The 17,335-nt window shown below is 40.7% G+C and overlaps 1 protein-coding gene across 1 annotated transcript in view; it reads right to left on the minus strand.

Annotated features, from left to right (window-relative positions):
• LOC120631212 overlaps positions 1-6,739 on the minus strand; it is a 105,031-nt gene extending 98,292 nt beyond the window's left edge. Inside the window, exon 1 of the mRNA XM_039900692.1 lies at positions 4,863-6,739. Coding sequence (XP_039756626.1) covers positions 4,863-6,739 — 1,877 coding nt within the window. The remainder of the gene's footprint in view (positions 1-4,862) is intronic.
• Between the last annotated feature and the right edge of the window lie 10,596 nt (positions 6,740-17,335).

Consider the following 17,335-nt stretch of genomic DNA (forward strand, 5'->3'; position numbering starts at 1 on the left):
GGGCACTTGGGTTCAGTTCAGTCAAAAATTATATATTATTTACTATTATTTATATTTGAATGAGAATGAAAAATAGCAATTATTTTGAATAGTTTTCAGAATGAGACAGACGGGTAAAATCTCCAATTTAAAGTTCCCTTATTGCGTATATGTTATGTGTGTTTGCATAGTAGTTTACTATAATGGTAAGCGGTTCGTGTAACGATCTTGCGCGTCTATATTTACAAGTGTGTGGGCAGTTCGTGTATTGATTATTCGATGACGAGACCTCGTAAGAGTCCCGTATCGTTATTTTTCGTCACTACCTACCCGTACCTCCGCCTGCTGCCTTCCTTGGATGTGGTAGCAGTTTCTCAGGCTCCCTCACCGGAATCGAACCCTGATTCCCCGTTACCCGCGACAAACAATGGTAGTCGCAGAAACTCATTCCGATTACGAGACCTCGTAAGAGTCCCGTATCGTTATTTTTCGTCACTACCTACCCCCCTACCTCCCCCCGTGCGGGGTACAATATTGATATGATATTAAAAAAATACCATTAATAAATAACATAATAAAAGACCACCACTTTTATAGAGACATAACGCCACATAATTATAAAAAGTATAGTGTGTGGATCTAATCAACCACCACTGGCACCAGACCCTCAATGCCCTTAAATTTTACCTCGTTAAAATATTTAAAGTGTACTCATTCCGATTGCGAGACCTCGTAAGAGTCCCGTATCGTTAATTTTCGTCACTACCTACCCGTACCTCCCCCCTGTGCGGGGTACAATATTGATATGATATTAAAATAATACCATTAATAAATAACATAATAAAAGACCACCACTTTTATAGAGACATAACGCCACTGTGTGGCGCCGCCATCAGTCTCCTTAGACTCGGTACTTTGTCGTCGCCGTCGACTTCGCACCTTCGCCCCATATAGTAGTGGCGCGGCGCGACGGGCCTAATGTGTAAGTGAAAAAAAAAAAAAAAAAAATTAAATTAATTGTTATTGTACAATATCTTCTAATATGAATAAGAGTACTTTGTATTGGTACGTTTTGTTTTTTGTTTATTTTTTTTTTTAAACGGAACTGAACCTAAGTGACCGGCCTGCGGCCGGGCACCCGTCTTATTCATGTTCTAACCTAACCTAACCTATCCAAACCTTTTAAAACTAGTTTGGATTCCTTTAGACCTCAGCCCACCGGCAACTACGACTAACTAAACACTGATCTAGCTATATGGCTTTCATCAGTGCATCAACAGCAGCATAACTAGTATTAAAATAGTAATGAGTTTTTATTAAAGCATATATTCACATTAAATCTTGAATCTAAAGTCTAAAGGTGTCAAAACTAGAATTAGGTTAGGTTAGAACATGAATACGAGGGGTGCCCGGCCACAGGCCGGGCACTTGGGTTCAGTTCAGTCAAAAATTATATATTATTTACTATTATTTATATTTGAATGAGAATGAAAAATAGCAATTATTTTGAATAGTTTTCAGAATGAGACAGACGGGTAAAATCTCCAATTTAAAGTTCCCTTATTGCGTATATGTTATGTGTGTTTGCATAGTAGTTTACTATAATGGTAAGCGGTTCGTGTAACGATCTTGCGCGTCTATATTTACAAGTGTGTGGGCAGTTCGTGTATTGATTATTCGATGACGAGACCTCGTAAGAGTCCCATATCGTTATTTTTCGTCACTACCTACCCGTACCTCCGCCTGCTGCCTTCCTTGGATGTGGTAGCAGTTTCTCAGGCTCCCTCACCGGAATCGAACCCTGATTCCCCGTTACCCGCGACAAACAATGGTAGTCGCAGAAACTCATTCCGATTACGAGACCTCGTAAGAGTCCCGTATCGTTATTTTTCGTCACTACCTACCCCCCTACCTCCCCCCGTGCGGGGTACAATATTGATATGATATTAAAAAAATACCATTAATAAATAACATAATAAAAGACCACCACTTTTATAGAGACATAACGCCACATAATTATAAAAAGTATAGTGTGTGGATCTAATCAACCACCACTGGCACCAGACCCTCAATGCCCTTAAATTTTACCTCGTTAAAATATTTAAAGTGTACTCATTCCGATTGCGAGACCTCGTAAGAGTCCCGTATCGTTAATTTTCGTCACTACCTACCCGTACCTCCCCCCTGTGCGGGGTACAATATTGATATGATATTAAAATAATACCATTAATAAATAACATAATAAAAGACCACCACTTTTATAGAGACATAACGCCACTGTGTGGCGCCGCCATCAGTCTCCTTAGACTCGGTACTTTGTCGTCGCCGTCGACTTCGCACCTTCGCCCCATATAGTAGTGGCGCGGCGCGACGGGCCTAATGTGTAAGTGAAAAAAAAAAAAAAAAAAATTAAATTAATTGTTATTGTACAATATCTTCTAATATGAATAAGAGTACTTTGTATTGGTACGTTTTGTTTTTTGTTTTTTTTTTTTTAAACGGAACTGAACCTAAGTGACCGGCCTGCGGCCGGGCACCCGTCTTATTCATGTTCTAACCTAACCTAACCTATCCAAACCTTTTAAAACTAGTTTGGATTCCTTTAGACCTCAGCCCACCGGCAACTACGACTAACTAAACACTGATCTAGCTATATGGCTTTCATCAGTGCATCAACAGCAGCATAACTAGTATTAAAATAGTAATGAGTTTTTATTAAAGCATATATTCACATTAAATCTTGAATCTAAAGTCTAAAGGTGTCAAAACTAGATTTAGGTTAGGTTAGGTTAGAACATGAATACGAGGGGTGCCCGGCCACAGGCCGGGCACTTGGGTTCAGTTCAGTCAAAAATTATATATTATTTACTATTATTTATATTTGAATGAGAATGAAAAATAGCAATTATTTTGTATAGTTTTCAGAATGAGACAGACGGGTAAAATCTCCAATTTAAAGTTCCCTTATTGCGTATATGTTATGTGTGTTTGCATAGTAGTTTACTATAATGGTAAGCGGTTCGTGTAACGATCTTGCGCGTCTATATTTACAAGTGTGTGGGCAGTTCGTGTATTGATTATTCGATGACGAGACCTCGTAAGAGTCCCGTATCGTTATTTTTCGTCACTACCTACCCGTACCTCCGCCTGCTGCCTTCCTTGGATGTGGTAGCAGTTTCTCAGGCTCCCTCACCGGAATCGAACCCTGATTCCCCGTTACCCGCGACAAACAATGGTAGTCGCAGAAACTCATTCCGATTACGAGACCTCGTAAGAGTCCCGTATCGTTATTTTTCGTCACTACCTACCCCCCTACCTCCCCCCGTGCGGGGTACAATATTGATATGATATTAAAATAATACCATTAATAAATAACATAATAAAAGACCACCACTTTTATAGAGACATAACGCCACATAATTATAAAAAGTATAGTGTGTGGATCTAATCAACCACCACTGGCACCAGACCCTCAATGCCCTTAAATTTTACCTCGTTAAAATATTTAAAGTGTACTCATTCCGATTGCGAGACCTCGTAAGAGTCCCGTATCGTTATTTTTCGTCACTACCTACCCGTACCTCCCCCCTGTGCGGGGTACAATATTGATATGATATTAAAATAATACCATTAATAAATAACAAAATAAAAGACCACCACTTTTATAGAGACATAACGCCACTGTGTGGCGCCGCCATCAGTCTCCTTAGACTCGGTACTTTGTCGTCGCCGTCGACTTCGCACCTTCGCCCCATATAGTAGTGGCGCGGCGCGACGGGCCTAATGTGTAAGTGAAAAAAAAAAAAAAAAAAATTAAATTAATTGTTATTGTACAATATCTTCTAATATGAATAAGAGTACTTTGTATTGGTACGTTTTGTTTTTTGTTTTTTTTTTTTTTAAACGGAACTGAACCTAAGTGACCGGCCTGCGGCCGGGCACCCGTCTTATTCATGTTCTAACCTAACCTAACCTATCCAAACCTTTTAAAACTAGTTTGGATTCCTTTAGACCTCAGCCCACCGGCAACTACGACTAACTAAACACTGATCTAGCTATATGGCTTTCATCAGTGCATCAACAGCAGCATAACTAGTATTAAAATAGTAATGAGTTTTTATTAAAGCATATATTCACATTAATTTTTTTTTTTTTTTTTTTTATATTTATAGACGAGCGCTTGACTGCAATCACACCTGATGGTAAGCGATGATGCAGCCTAAGGTGGAGCGCGCTTGCCTAGAAGATGCCTATTCACTCTTGATTTGAAGGTACTAATGTTGTAAGAACTGGGGAAAATGGAAGCTGGAAGAACATTCCAGATCCTAGCGGTGCGAATTAGAAACGAAGATGCGAAGCGCTTCGTACGCGTCCGCGGTATATCGACCACGTAGGGATGCAGATCCTTCCGGTGCCTCGCGGTTCGATGGTAAAAAGGCGAGGGGGGAACTAGATCAAATAGTTCTTGAGCACACTCTCCGAAATATATCCTATAGAATACCGAAAGGCAGGCAACCTTGCGACGATGTTCCAAACTCTTAAGTTTTTTATTGGCTAGGTCACCGATGAGCCTTCTAGCACGGCGATCAACCGAATCCAGGGCATCAAGCTGATACTTGGCAGAGCCATCCCATAAATGGGAACAGTACTCCATGCACGATCGAACTTGAGCTTGGTACAAGGTAAGAAGCTGTTCAGGCTTGAAGTACCGCTTGACCTTATTGAGGATGCCAAGTTTCTTGCCAGCTGTTTTTGCCCTGGATTCGATGTATTGTCCGAAGTTGAGGTTGGATGAAATATTGACACCTAGAAGCTCTAAACTGTCGGTAATAGGCAAAGATATACCTCGGAAAGTCGGAGTCAGGGGAAATGGACTCCGTTTGGTAGTAAATAAACACGCTTGCGTTTTGGTAGCATTAAATTTGACCAAATTGGCGTCTCCCCAATCAGACACCTCATTTAAGGTCAGATTAATGCGTTCCACCAAAGCCTCTCTGTGTCCTAAAATTTCAGCACCACTAGCACGGGGACCGGGCATATATCTCTCCGTTACAGTGCTATCATCTGCGTACCCAAAGATACCGGGTTTCAACAGATCATTAATGTGAAGCAGAAAAAGTGTAGCGGAGAGAACAGACCCCTGAGGGACACCGGCATTGATTGCCATTTGATCTGACGAGGAGCCATCTAAGACAACTCGAAAAGATCGACCACTCAGGAAATCAGATATCCAGTTGATGAGACTAGTGGGTATCCCGTAGCTAGGTAACCTATTTAAAAGGCCTTCATGCCAGACCCGGTCAAAAGCCTTTGACACGTCAAGGGAAACGGCTAGCGCTTCACCATGTTTGTCAATGGCCTCGCCCCAGATGTGAGTGGCATACACTAAAAGATCCCCCGTCGATCTATTACGACGAAAGCCGTACTGTTGATCCGACAGAAGGTCATTTTTCTCGAGGTATGCCAGGAGCCGGTGGTTCAATACACGCTCCATACTTTTGCAAAGTACGGAGGTGATTGCAATAGGCCTGTAGTTGGCCGGGTCTGCACGACTACCCTTCTTAGGTACCGGTTGTACGTTGGCAACCTTCCAAGCTTTCGGGATTCGGGCATTTTTGAACGAGAGGCGAAACAAACGTGTTAGTACTGGAGACAGCTCGGCAGCACAGGTTCTGAGCACTATTGCTGGTATCCCGTCTGGGCCGCTGGCCTTATTCACGTCTAGATTGCGCAGCACTTTTAAAACCTCACCTTGGCGAATCTTTATCTCTGCCATGACGGAGTCGCAGGGTGAAAGGGTAGGTGGAGAGGCGCTTCCAGAATCGAGACGTGAATTTTCAGCAAACAGAGTCGCTAAGATGTTAGCTTTTTCTGTTGCAGTAAAAGCCAGCGCCCCATCCGGTTTTAGCAGAGGTGGCAGCGAAGGACGGCAGAAGTTCGTTTCCACCGACTTCGAAAGAGACCAAAAGGCTTTACTTCCACGCGGATATGACGCTAATTTGGCCCCAATTCGATTAGTGCGGTTGAAACGAGCCTTCCTAAGAACCTTCTTGTAGGACTTGGCGGCATAATTAAAGGCTCGCTTTTTCGTACTGATGTCCGGAGCTTTTTGGGCACGCGCGTCAGCCCATGCAGCAAAAGCCATGTTCTTACGAGCTTCAGCTTGGGCGCATTCTGCATTGTACCAGCGTGGAATCTTGCTATCTAGCGATACGTCAGCGTAAGGTATAAAAAACTCCATTGCTTGACGTATCACTTCCGATATGGCTTTCTCGCAGTTCGACGGATCATCAGAAGAGAAGCAAGTTTGTCGCCAGGGATAACATGCAAAAAAGTGTCGCATTTCATCCCAGTCTGCTGACTTGTATCGCCACACTCGCCTGGTTCCGGAGGAACCAGAGTCCAGAGGATGATAATTCGATACCGACTTAACTACACAGTGATCAGAAGTACCCAAAGGGGCCGTAACTGATACTGAAAACCGGTCTGGGTCGGTGGTCAACAGAAGGTCAAGACAGTTAGGAGAATGACCGTCAACGTCAGGTATCCGAGTTGCTTCGTGGACTAGCTGAGAGAGGTCAAACGCCAGCGCAAATTTCAGCGTCTCTCTCCCGGCGTGGTCGGTATTTTGGTATGGGAACAACCAATCCTTGTGGTGAGCATTAAAGTCCCCCAAGAAAACCAGTTTAGCAGTCGGATATCGACACTGGACGGTATCAGCCGTCTCGCTGAGGTACTCGAACATTCGAGTTGTCTCCATATCACCGCTGTTCGCCCCATATAGTAGTGGCGCGGCGCGACGGGCCTAATGTGTAAGTGAAAAAAAAAAAAAAAAAAATTAAATTAATTGTTATTGTACAATATCTTCTAATATGAATAAGAGTACTTTGTATTGGTACGTTTTGTTTTTTGTTTTTTTTTTTTTAAACGGAACTGAACCTAAGTGACCGGCCTGCGGCCGGGCACCCGTCTTATTCATGTTCTAACCTAACCTAACCTATCCAAACCTTTTAAAACTAGTTTGGATTCCTTTAGACCTCAGCCCACCGGCAACTACGACTAACTAAACACTGATCTAGCTATATGGCTTTCATCAGTGCATCAACAGCAGCATAACTAGTATTAAAATAGTAATGAGTTTTTATTAAAGCATATATTCACATTAAATCTTGAATCTAAAGTCTAAAGGTGTCAAAACTAGATTTAGGTTAGGTTAGGTTAGAACATGAATACGAGGGGTGCCCGGCCACAGGCCGGGCACTTGGGTTCAGTTCAGTCAAAAATTATATATTATTTACTATTATTTATATTTGAATGAGAATGAAAAATAGCAATTATTTTGAATAGTTTTCAGAATGAGACAGACGGGTAAAATCTCCAATTTAAAGTTCCCTTATTGCGTATATGTTATGTGTGTTTGCATAGTAGTTTACTATAATGGTAAGCGGTTCGTGTAACGATCTTGCGCGTCTATATTTACAAGTGTGTGGGCAGTTCGTGTATTGATTATTCGATGACGAGACCTCGTAAGAGTCCCGTATCGTTATTTTTCGTCACTACCTACCCGTACCTCCGCCTGCTGCCTTCCTTGGATGTGGTAGCAGTTTCTCAGGCTCCCTCACCGGAATCGAACCCTGATTCCCCGTTACCCGCGACAAACAATGGTAGTCGCAGAAACTCATTCCGATTACGAGACCTCGTAAGAGTCCCGTATCGTTATTTTTCGTCACTACCTACCCCCCTACCTCCCCCCGTGCGGGGTACAATATTGATATGATATTAAAAAAATACCATTAATAAATAAAATAATAAAAGACCACCACTTTTATAGAGACATAACGCCACATAATTATAAAAAGTATAGTGTGTGGATCTAATCAACCACCACTGGCACCAGACCCTCAATGCCCTTAAATTTTACCTCGTTAAAATATTTAAAGTGTACTCATTCCGATTGCGAGACCTCGTAAGAGTCCCGTATCGTTATTTTTCGTCACTACCTACCCGTACCTCCCCCCTGTGCGGGGTACAATATTGATATGATATTAAAATAATACCATTAATAAATAACATAATAAAAGACCACCACTTTTATAGAGACATAACGCCACTGTGTGGCGCCGCCATCAGTCTCCTTAGACTCGGTACTTTGTCGTCGCCGTCGACTTCGCACCTTCGCCCCATATAGTAGTGGCGCGGCGCGACGGGCCTAATGTGTAAGTGAAAAAAAAAAAAAAAAAAATTAAATTTATTGTTATTGTACAATATCTTCTAATATGAATAAGAGTACTTTGTATTGGTACGTTTTGTTTTTTGTTTTTTTTTTTTTTAAACGGAACTGAACCTAAGTGACCGGCCTGCGGCCGGGCACCCGTCTTATTCATGTTCTAACCTAACCTAACCTATCCAAACCTTTTAAAACTAGTTTGGATTCCTTTAGACCTCAGCCCACCGGCAACTACGACTAACTAAACACTGATCTAGCTATCTGGCTTTCATCAGTGCATCAACAGCAGCATAACTAGTATTAAAATAGTAATGAGTTTTTATTAATGCATATATTCACATTAAATCTTGAATCTAAAGTCTAAAGGTGTCAAAACTAGATTTAGGTTAGGTTAGGTTAGAACATGAATACGAGGGGTGCCCGGCCGCAGGCCGGGCACTTGGGTTCAGTTCCGTTTAAAAAAAAAAAAACAAAAAACAAAACGTACCAATACAAAGTACTCTTATTCATATTAGAAGATATTGTACAATAACAATTAATTTAATTTTTTTTTTTTTTTTTTTCACTTACACATTAGGCCCGTCGCGCCGCGCCACTACTATATGGGGCGAAGGTGCGAAGTCGACGGCGACGACAAAGTACCGAGTCTAAGGAGACTGATGGCGGCGCCACACAGTGGCGTTATGTCTCTATAAAAGTGGTGGTCTTTTATTATGTTATTTATTAATGGTATTATTTTAATATCATATCAATATTGTACCCCGCACAGGGGGGAGGTACGGGTAGGTAGTGACGAAAAATAACGATACGGGACTCTTACGAGGTCTCGCAATCGGAATGAGTACACTTTAAATGGTACAAACAAACAATGGTAGTCGCAGAAACTCATTCCGATTACGAGACCTCGTAAGAGTCCCGTATCGTTATTTTTCGTCACTACCAACCCCCTACCTCCCCCCGTGCGGGGTACAATATTGATATGATATTAAAAAAATACCATTAATAAATAACATAATAAAAGACCACCACTTTTATAGAGACATAACGCCACATAATTATAAAAAGTATAGTGTGTGGATCTAATCAACCACCACTGGCACCAGACCCTCAATGCCCTTAAATTTTACCTCGTTAAAATATTTAAAGTGTACTCATTCCGATTGCGAGACCTCGTAAGAGTCCCGTATCGTTAATTTTCGTCACTACCTACCCGTACCTCCCCCCTGTGCGGGGTACAATATTGATATGATATTAAAATAATACCATTAATAAATAACATAATAAAAGACCACCACTTTTATAGAGACATAACGCCACTGTGTGGCGCCGCCATCAGTCTCCTTAGACTCGGTACTTTGTCGTCGCCGTCGACTTCGCACCTTCGCCCCATATAGTAGTGGCGCGGCGCGACGGGCCTAATGTGTAAGTGAAAAAAAAAAAAAAAAAAATTAAATTAATTGTTATTGTACAATATCTTCTAATATGAATAAGAGTACTTTGTATTGGTACGTTTTGTTTTTTGTTTTTTTTTTTTTTAAACGGAACTGAACCTAAGTGACCGGCCTGCGGCCGGGCACCCGTCTTATTCATGTTCTAACCTAACCTAACCTATCCAAACCTTTTAAAACTAGTTTGGATTCCTTTAGACCTCAGCCCACCGGCAACTACGACTAACTAAACACTGATCTAGCTGTATGGCTTTCATCAGTGCATCAACAGCAGCATAACTAGTATTAAAATAGTAATGAGTTTTTATTAAAGCATATATTCACATTAAATCTTGAATCTAAAGTCTAAAGGTGTCAAAACTAGATTTAGGTTAGGTTAGGTTAGAACATGAATACGAGGGGTGCCCGGCCACAGGCCGGGCACTTGGGTTCAGTTCAGTCAAAAATTATATAATATTTACTATTATTTATATTTGAATGAGAATGAAAAATAGCAATTATTTTGAATAGTTTTCAGAATGAGACAGACGGGTGTGGTAGGGTAAAATCTCCAATTTAAAGTTCCCTTATTGCGTATATGCTATGTGTGTTTGCATAGTAGTTTACTATAATGGTAAGCGGTTCGTGTAACGATCTTGCGCGTCTATATTTACAAGTGTGTGGGCAGTTCGTGTATTGATTATTCGATGACGAGACCTCGTAAGAGTCCCGTATCGTTATTTTTCGTCACTACCTACCCGTACCTCCGCCTGCTGCCTTCCTTGGATGTGGTAGCAGTTTCTCAGGCTCCCTCACCGGAATCGAACCCTGATTCCCCGTTACCCGCGACAAACAATGGTAGTCGCAGAAACTCATTCCGATTACGAGACCTCGTAAGAGTCCCGTATCGTTATTTTTCGTCACTACCTACCCCCCTACCTCCCCCCGTGCGGGGTACAATATTGATATGATATTAAAAAAATACCATTAATAAATAACATAATAAAAGACCACCACTTTTATAGAGACATAACGCCACATAATTATAAAAAGTATAGTGTGTGGATCTAATCAACCACCACTGGCACCAGACCCTCAATGCCCTTAAATTTTACCTCGTTAAAATATTTAAAGTGTACTCATTCCGATTGCGAGACCTCGTAAGAGTCCCGTATCGTTAATTTTCGTCACTACCTACCCGTACCTCCCCCCTGTGCGGGGTACAATATTGATATGATATTAAAATAATACCATTAATAAATAACATAATAAAAGACCACCACTTTTATAGAGACATAACGCCACTGTGTGGCGCCGCCATCAGTCTCCTTAGACTCGGTACTTTGTCGTCGCCGTCGACTTCGCACCTTCGCCCCATATAGTAGTGGCGCGGCGCGACGGGCCTAATGTGTAAGTGAAAAAAAAAAAAAAAAAAATTAAATTAATTGTTATTGTACAATATCTTCTAATATGATTAAGAGTACTTTGTATTGGTACGTTTTGTTTTTTGTTTTTTTTTTTTTTAAACGGAACTGAACCTAAGTGACCGGCCTGCGGCCGGGCACCCGTCTTATTCATGTTCTAACCTAACCTAACCTATCCAAACCTTTCAAAACTAGTTTGGATTCCTTTAGACCTCAGCCCACCGGCAACTACGACTAACTAAACACTGATCTAGCTATATGGCTTTCATCAGTGCATCAACAGCAGCATAACTAGTATTAAAATAGTAATGAGTTTTTATTAAAGCATATATTCACATTAAATCTTGAATCTAAAGTCTAAAGGTGTCAAAACTAGATTTAGGTTAGGTTAGGTTAGAACATGAATACGAGGGGTGCCCGGCCACAGGCCGGGCACTTGGGTTCAGTTCAGTCAAAAATTATATATTATTTACTATTATTTATATTTGAATGAGAATGAAAAATAGCAATTATTTTGAATAGTTTTCAGAATGAGACAGACGGGTAAAATCTCCAATTTAAAGTTCCCTTATTGCGTATATGTTATGTGTGTTTGCATAGTAGTTTACTATAATGGTAAGCGGTTCGTGTAACGATCTTGCGCGTCTATATTTACAAGTGTGTGGGCAGTTCGTGTATTGATTATTCGATGACGAGACCTCGTAAGAGTCCCGTATCGTTATTTTTCGTCACTACCTACCCGTACCTCCGCCTGCTGCCTTCCTTGGATGTGGTAGCAGTTTCTCAGGCTCCCTCACCGGAATCGAACCCTGATTCCCCGTTACCCGCGACAAACAATGGTAGTCGCAGAAACTCATTCCGATTACGAGACCTCGTAAGAGTCCCGTATCGTTATTTTTCGTCACTACCTACCCCCCTACCTCCCCCCGTGCGGGGTACAATATTGATATGATATTAAAAAAATACCATTAATAAATAACATAATAAAAGACCACCACTTTTATAGAGACATAACGCCACATAATTATAAAAAGTATAGTGTGTGGATCTAATCAACCACCACTGGCACCAGACCCTCAATGCCCTTAAATTTTACCTCGTTAAAATATTTAAAGTGTACTCATTCCGATTGCGAGACCTCGTAAGAGTCCCGTATCGTTAATTTTCGTCACTACCTACCCGTACCTCCCCCCTGTGCGGGGTACAATATTGATATGATATTAAAATAATACCATTAATAAATAACATAATAAAAGACCACCACTTTTATAGAGACATAACGCCACTGTGTGGCGCCGCCATCAGTCTCCTTAGACTCGGTACTTTGTCGTCGCCGTCGACTTCGCACCTTCGCCCCATATAGTAGTGGCGCGGCGCGACGGGCCTAATGTGTAAGTGAAAAAAAAAAAAAAAAAAATTAAATTAATTGTTATTGTACAATATCTTCTAATATGATTAAGAGTACTTTGTATTGGTACGTTTTGTTTTTTGTTTTTTTTTTTTTTAAACGGAACTGAACCTAAGTGACCGGCCTGCGGCCGGGCACCCGTCTTATTCATGTTCTAACCTAACCTAACCTATCCAAACCTTTCAAAACTAGTTTGGATTCCTTTAGACCTCAGCCCACCGGCAACTACGACTAACTAAACACTGATCTAGCTATAATATGGCTTTCATCAGTGCATCAACAGCAGCATAACTAGTATTAAAATAGTAATGAGTTTTTATTAAAGCATATATTCACATTAAATCTTGAATCTAAAGTCTAAAGGTGTCAAAACTAGATTTAGGTTAGGTTAGGTTAGAACATGAATACGAGGGGTGCCCGGCCACAGGCCGGGCACTTGGGTTCAGTTCAGTCAAAAATTATATATTATTTACTATTATTTATATTTGAATGAGAATGAAAAATAGCAATTATTTTGAATAGTTTTCAGAATGAGACAGACGGGTGTGGTAGGGTAAAATCTCCAATTTAAAGTTCCCTTATTGCGTATATGTTATGTGTGTTTGCATAGTAGTTTACTATAATGGTAAGCGGTTCGTGTAACGATCTTGCGCGTCTATATTTACAAGTGTGTGGGCAGTTCGTGTATTGATTATTCGATGACGAGCCCTCGTAAGAGTCCCGTATCGTTATTTTTCGTCACTACCTACCCGTACCTCCGCCTGCTGCCTTCCTTGGATGTGGTAGCAGTTTCTCAGGCTCCCTCACCGGAATCGAACCCTGATTCCCCGTTACCCGCGACAAACAATGGTAGTCGCAGAAACTCATTCCGATTACGAGACCTCGTAAGAGTCCCGTATCGTTATTTTTCGTCACTACCTACCCCCCTACCTCCCCCCGTGCGGGGTACAATATTGATATGATATTAAAATAATACCATTAATAAATAACATAATAAAAGACCACCACTTTTATAGAGACATAACGCCACATAATTATAAAAAGTATAGTGTGTGGATCTAATCAACCACCACTGGCACCAGACCCTCAATGCCCTTAAATTTTACCTCGTTAAAATATTTAAAGTGTACTCATTCCGATTGCGAGACCTCGTAAGAGTCCCGTATCGTTATTTTTCGTCACTACCTACCCGTACCTCCCCCCTGTGCGGGGTACAATATTGATATGATATTAAAATAATACCATTAATAAATAACATAATAAAAGACCACCACTTTTATAGAGACATAACGCCACTGTGTGGCGCCGCCATCAGTCTCCTTAGACTCGGTACTTTGTCGTCGCCGTCGACTTCGCACCTTCGCCCCATATAGTAGTGGCGCGGCGCGACGGGCCTAATGTGTAAGTGAAAAAAAAAAAAAAAAAAATTAAATTAATTGTTATTGTACAATATCTTCTAATATGAATAAGAGTACTTTGTATTGGTACGTTTTGTTTTTTGTTTTTTTTTTTTTTAAACGGAACTGAACCTAAGTGACCGGCCTGCGGCCGGGCACCCGTCTTATTCATGTTCTAACCTAACCTAACCTATCCAAACCTTTCAAAACTAGTTTGGATTCCTTTAGACCTCAGCCCACCGGCAACTACGACTAACTAAACACTGATCTAGCTATAATATGGCTTTCATCAGTGCATCAACAGCAGCATAACTAGTATTAAAATAGTAATGAGTTTTTATTAAAGCATATATTCACATTAAATCTTGAATCTAAAGTCTAAAGGTGTCAAAACTAGATTTAGGTTAGGTTAGGTTAGAACATGAATACGAGGGGTGCCCGGCCACAGGCCGGGCACTTGGGTTCAGTTCAGTCAAAAATTATATATTATTTACTATTATTTATATTTGAATGAGAATGAAAAATAGCAATTATTTTGAATAGTTTTCAGAATGAGACAGACGGGTAAAATCTCCAATTTAAAGTTCCCTTATTGCGTATATGTTATGTGTGTTTGCATAGTAGTTTACTATAATGGTAAGCGGTTCGTGTAACGATCTTGCGCGTCTATATTTACAAGTGTGTGGGCAGTTCGTGTATTGATTATTCGATGACGAGACCTCGTAAGAGTCCCGTATCGTTATTTTTCGTCACTACCTACCCGTACCTCCGCCTGCTGCCTTCCTTGGATGTGGTAGCAGTTTCTCAGGCTCCCTCACCGGAATCGAACCCTGATTCCCCGTTACCCGCGACAAACAATGGTAGTCGCAGAAACTCATTCCGATTACGAGACCTCGTAAGAGTCCCGTATCGTTATTTTTCGTCACTACCTACCCCCCTACCTCCCCCCGTGCGGGGTACAATATTGATATGATATTAAAAAAATACCATTAATAAATAACATAATAAAAGACCACCACTTTTATAGAGACATAACGCCACATAATTATAAAAAGTATAGTGTGTGGATCTAATCAACCACCACTGGCACCAGACCCTCAATGCCCTTAAATTTTACCTCGTTAAAATATTTAAAGTGTACTCATTCCGATTGCGAGACCTCGTAAGAGTCCCGTATCGTTATTTTTCGTCACTACCTACCCGTACCTCCCCCCTGTGCGGGGTACAATATTGATATGATATTAAAATAATACCATTAATAAATAACATAATAAAAGACCACCACTTTTATAGAGACATAACGCCACTGTGTGGCGCCGCCATCAGTCTCCTTAGACTCGGTACTTTGTCGTCGCCGTCGACTTCGCACCTTCGCCCCATATAGTAGTGGCGCGGCGCGACGGGCCTAATGTGTAAGTGAAAAAAAAAAAAAAAAAAATTAAATTAATTGTTATTGTACAATATCTTCTAATATGAATAAGAGTACTTTGTATTGGTACGTTTTGTTTTTTGTTTTTTTTTTTTTTAAACGGAACTGAACCTAAGTGACCGGCCTGCGGCCGGGCACCCGTCTTATTCATGTTCTAACCTAACCTAACCTATCCAAACCTTTCAAAACTAGTTTGGATTCCTTTAGACCTCAGCCCACCGGCAACTACGACTAACTAAACACTGATCTAGCTATAATATGGCTTTCATCAGTGCATCAACAGCAGCATAACTAGTATTAAAATAGTAATGAGTTTTTATTAAAGCATATATTCACATTAAATCTTGAATCTAAAGTCTAAAGGTGTCAAAACTAGATTTAGGTTAGGTTAGGTTAGAACATGAATACGAGGGGTGCCCGGCCACAGGCCGGGCACTTGGGTTCAGTTCAGTCAAAAATTATATATTATTTACTATTATTTATATTTGAATGAGAATGAAAAATAGCAATTATTTTGAATAGTTTTCAGAATGAGACAGACGGGCGTGGTAGGGTAAAATCTCCAATTTAAAGTTCCCTTATTGCGTATATGTTATGTGTGTTTGCATAGTAGTTTACTATAATGGTAAGCGGTTCGTGTAACGATCTTGCGCGTCTATATTTACAAGTGTGCGGGCAGTTCGTGTATTGATTATTCGATGACGAGACCTCGTAAGAGTCCCGTATCGTTATTTTTCGTCACTACCTACCCGTACCTCCGCCTGCTGCCTTCCTTGGATGTGGTAGCAGTTTCTCAGGCTCCCTCACCGGAATCGAACCCTGATTCCCCGTTACCCGCGACAAACAATGGTAGTCGCAGAAACTCATTCCGATTACGAGACCTCGTAAGAGTCCCGTATCGTTATTTTTCGTCACTACCTACCCCCCTACCTCCCCCCGTGCGGGGTACAATATTGATATGATATTAAAAAAATACCATTAATAAATAACATAATAAAAGACCACCACTTTTATAGAGACATAACGCCACATAATTATAAAAAGTATAGTGTGTGGATCTAATCAACCACCACTGGCACCAGACCCTCAATGCCCTTAAATTTTACCTCGTTAAAATATTTAAAGTGTACTCATTCCGATTGCGAGACCTCGTAAGAGTCCCGTATCGTTATTTTTCGTCACTACCTACCCGTACCTCCCCCCTGTGCGGGGTACAATATTGATATGATATTAAAATAATACCATTAATAAATAACATAATAAAAGACCACCACTTTTATAGAGACATAACGCCACTGTGTGGCGCCGCCATCAGTCTCCTTAGACTCGGTACTTTGTCGTCGCCGTCGACTTCGCACCTTCGCCCCATATAGTAGTGGCGCGGCGCGACGGGCCTAATGTGTAAGTGAAAAAAAAAAAAAAAAAAATTAAATTAATTGTTATTGTACAATATCTTCTAATATGAATAAGAGTACTTTGTATTGGTACGTTTTGTTTTTTGTTTTTTTTTTTTTTAAACGGAACTGAACCTAAGTGACCGGCCTGCGGCCGGGCACCCGTCTTATTCATGTTCTAACCTAACCTAACCTATCCAAACCTTTCAAAACTAGTTTGGATTCCTTTAGACCTCAGCCCACCGGCAACTACGACTAACTAAACACTGATCTAGCTATATGGCTTTCATCAGTGCATCAACAGCAGCATAACTAGTATTAAAATAGTAATGAGTTTTTATTAAAGCATATATTCACATTAAATCTTGAATCTAAAGTCTAAAGGTGTCAAAACTAGATTTAGGTTAGGTTAGGTTAGAACATGAATACGAGGGGTGCCCGGCCACAGGCCGGGCACTTGGGTTCAGTTCAGTCAAAAATTATATAATATTTACTATTATTTATATTTGAATGAGAATGAAAAATAGCAATTATTTTGAATAGTTTTCAGAATGAGACAGACGGGTGTGGTAGGTTAAAATCTCCAATTTAAAGTTCCCTTATTGCGTATATGCTATGTGTGTTTTCATAGTAGTTTACTATAATGGTAA

The sequence above is a fragment of the Pararge aegeria genome, chromosome 17 (genome assembly GCF_905163445.1).
Source record: "Pararge aegeria chromosome 17, ilParAegt1.1, whole genome shotgun sequence".
In the NCBI taxonomy this organism is placed as follows: domain Eukaryota; kingdom Metazoa; phylum Arthropoda; class Insecta; order Lepidoptera; family Nymphalidae; genus Pararge; species Pararge aegeria.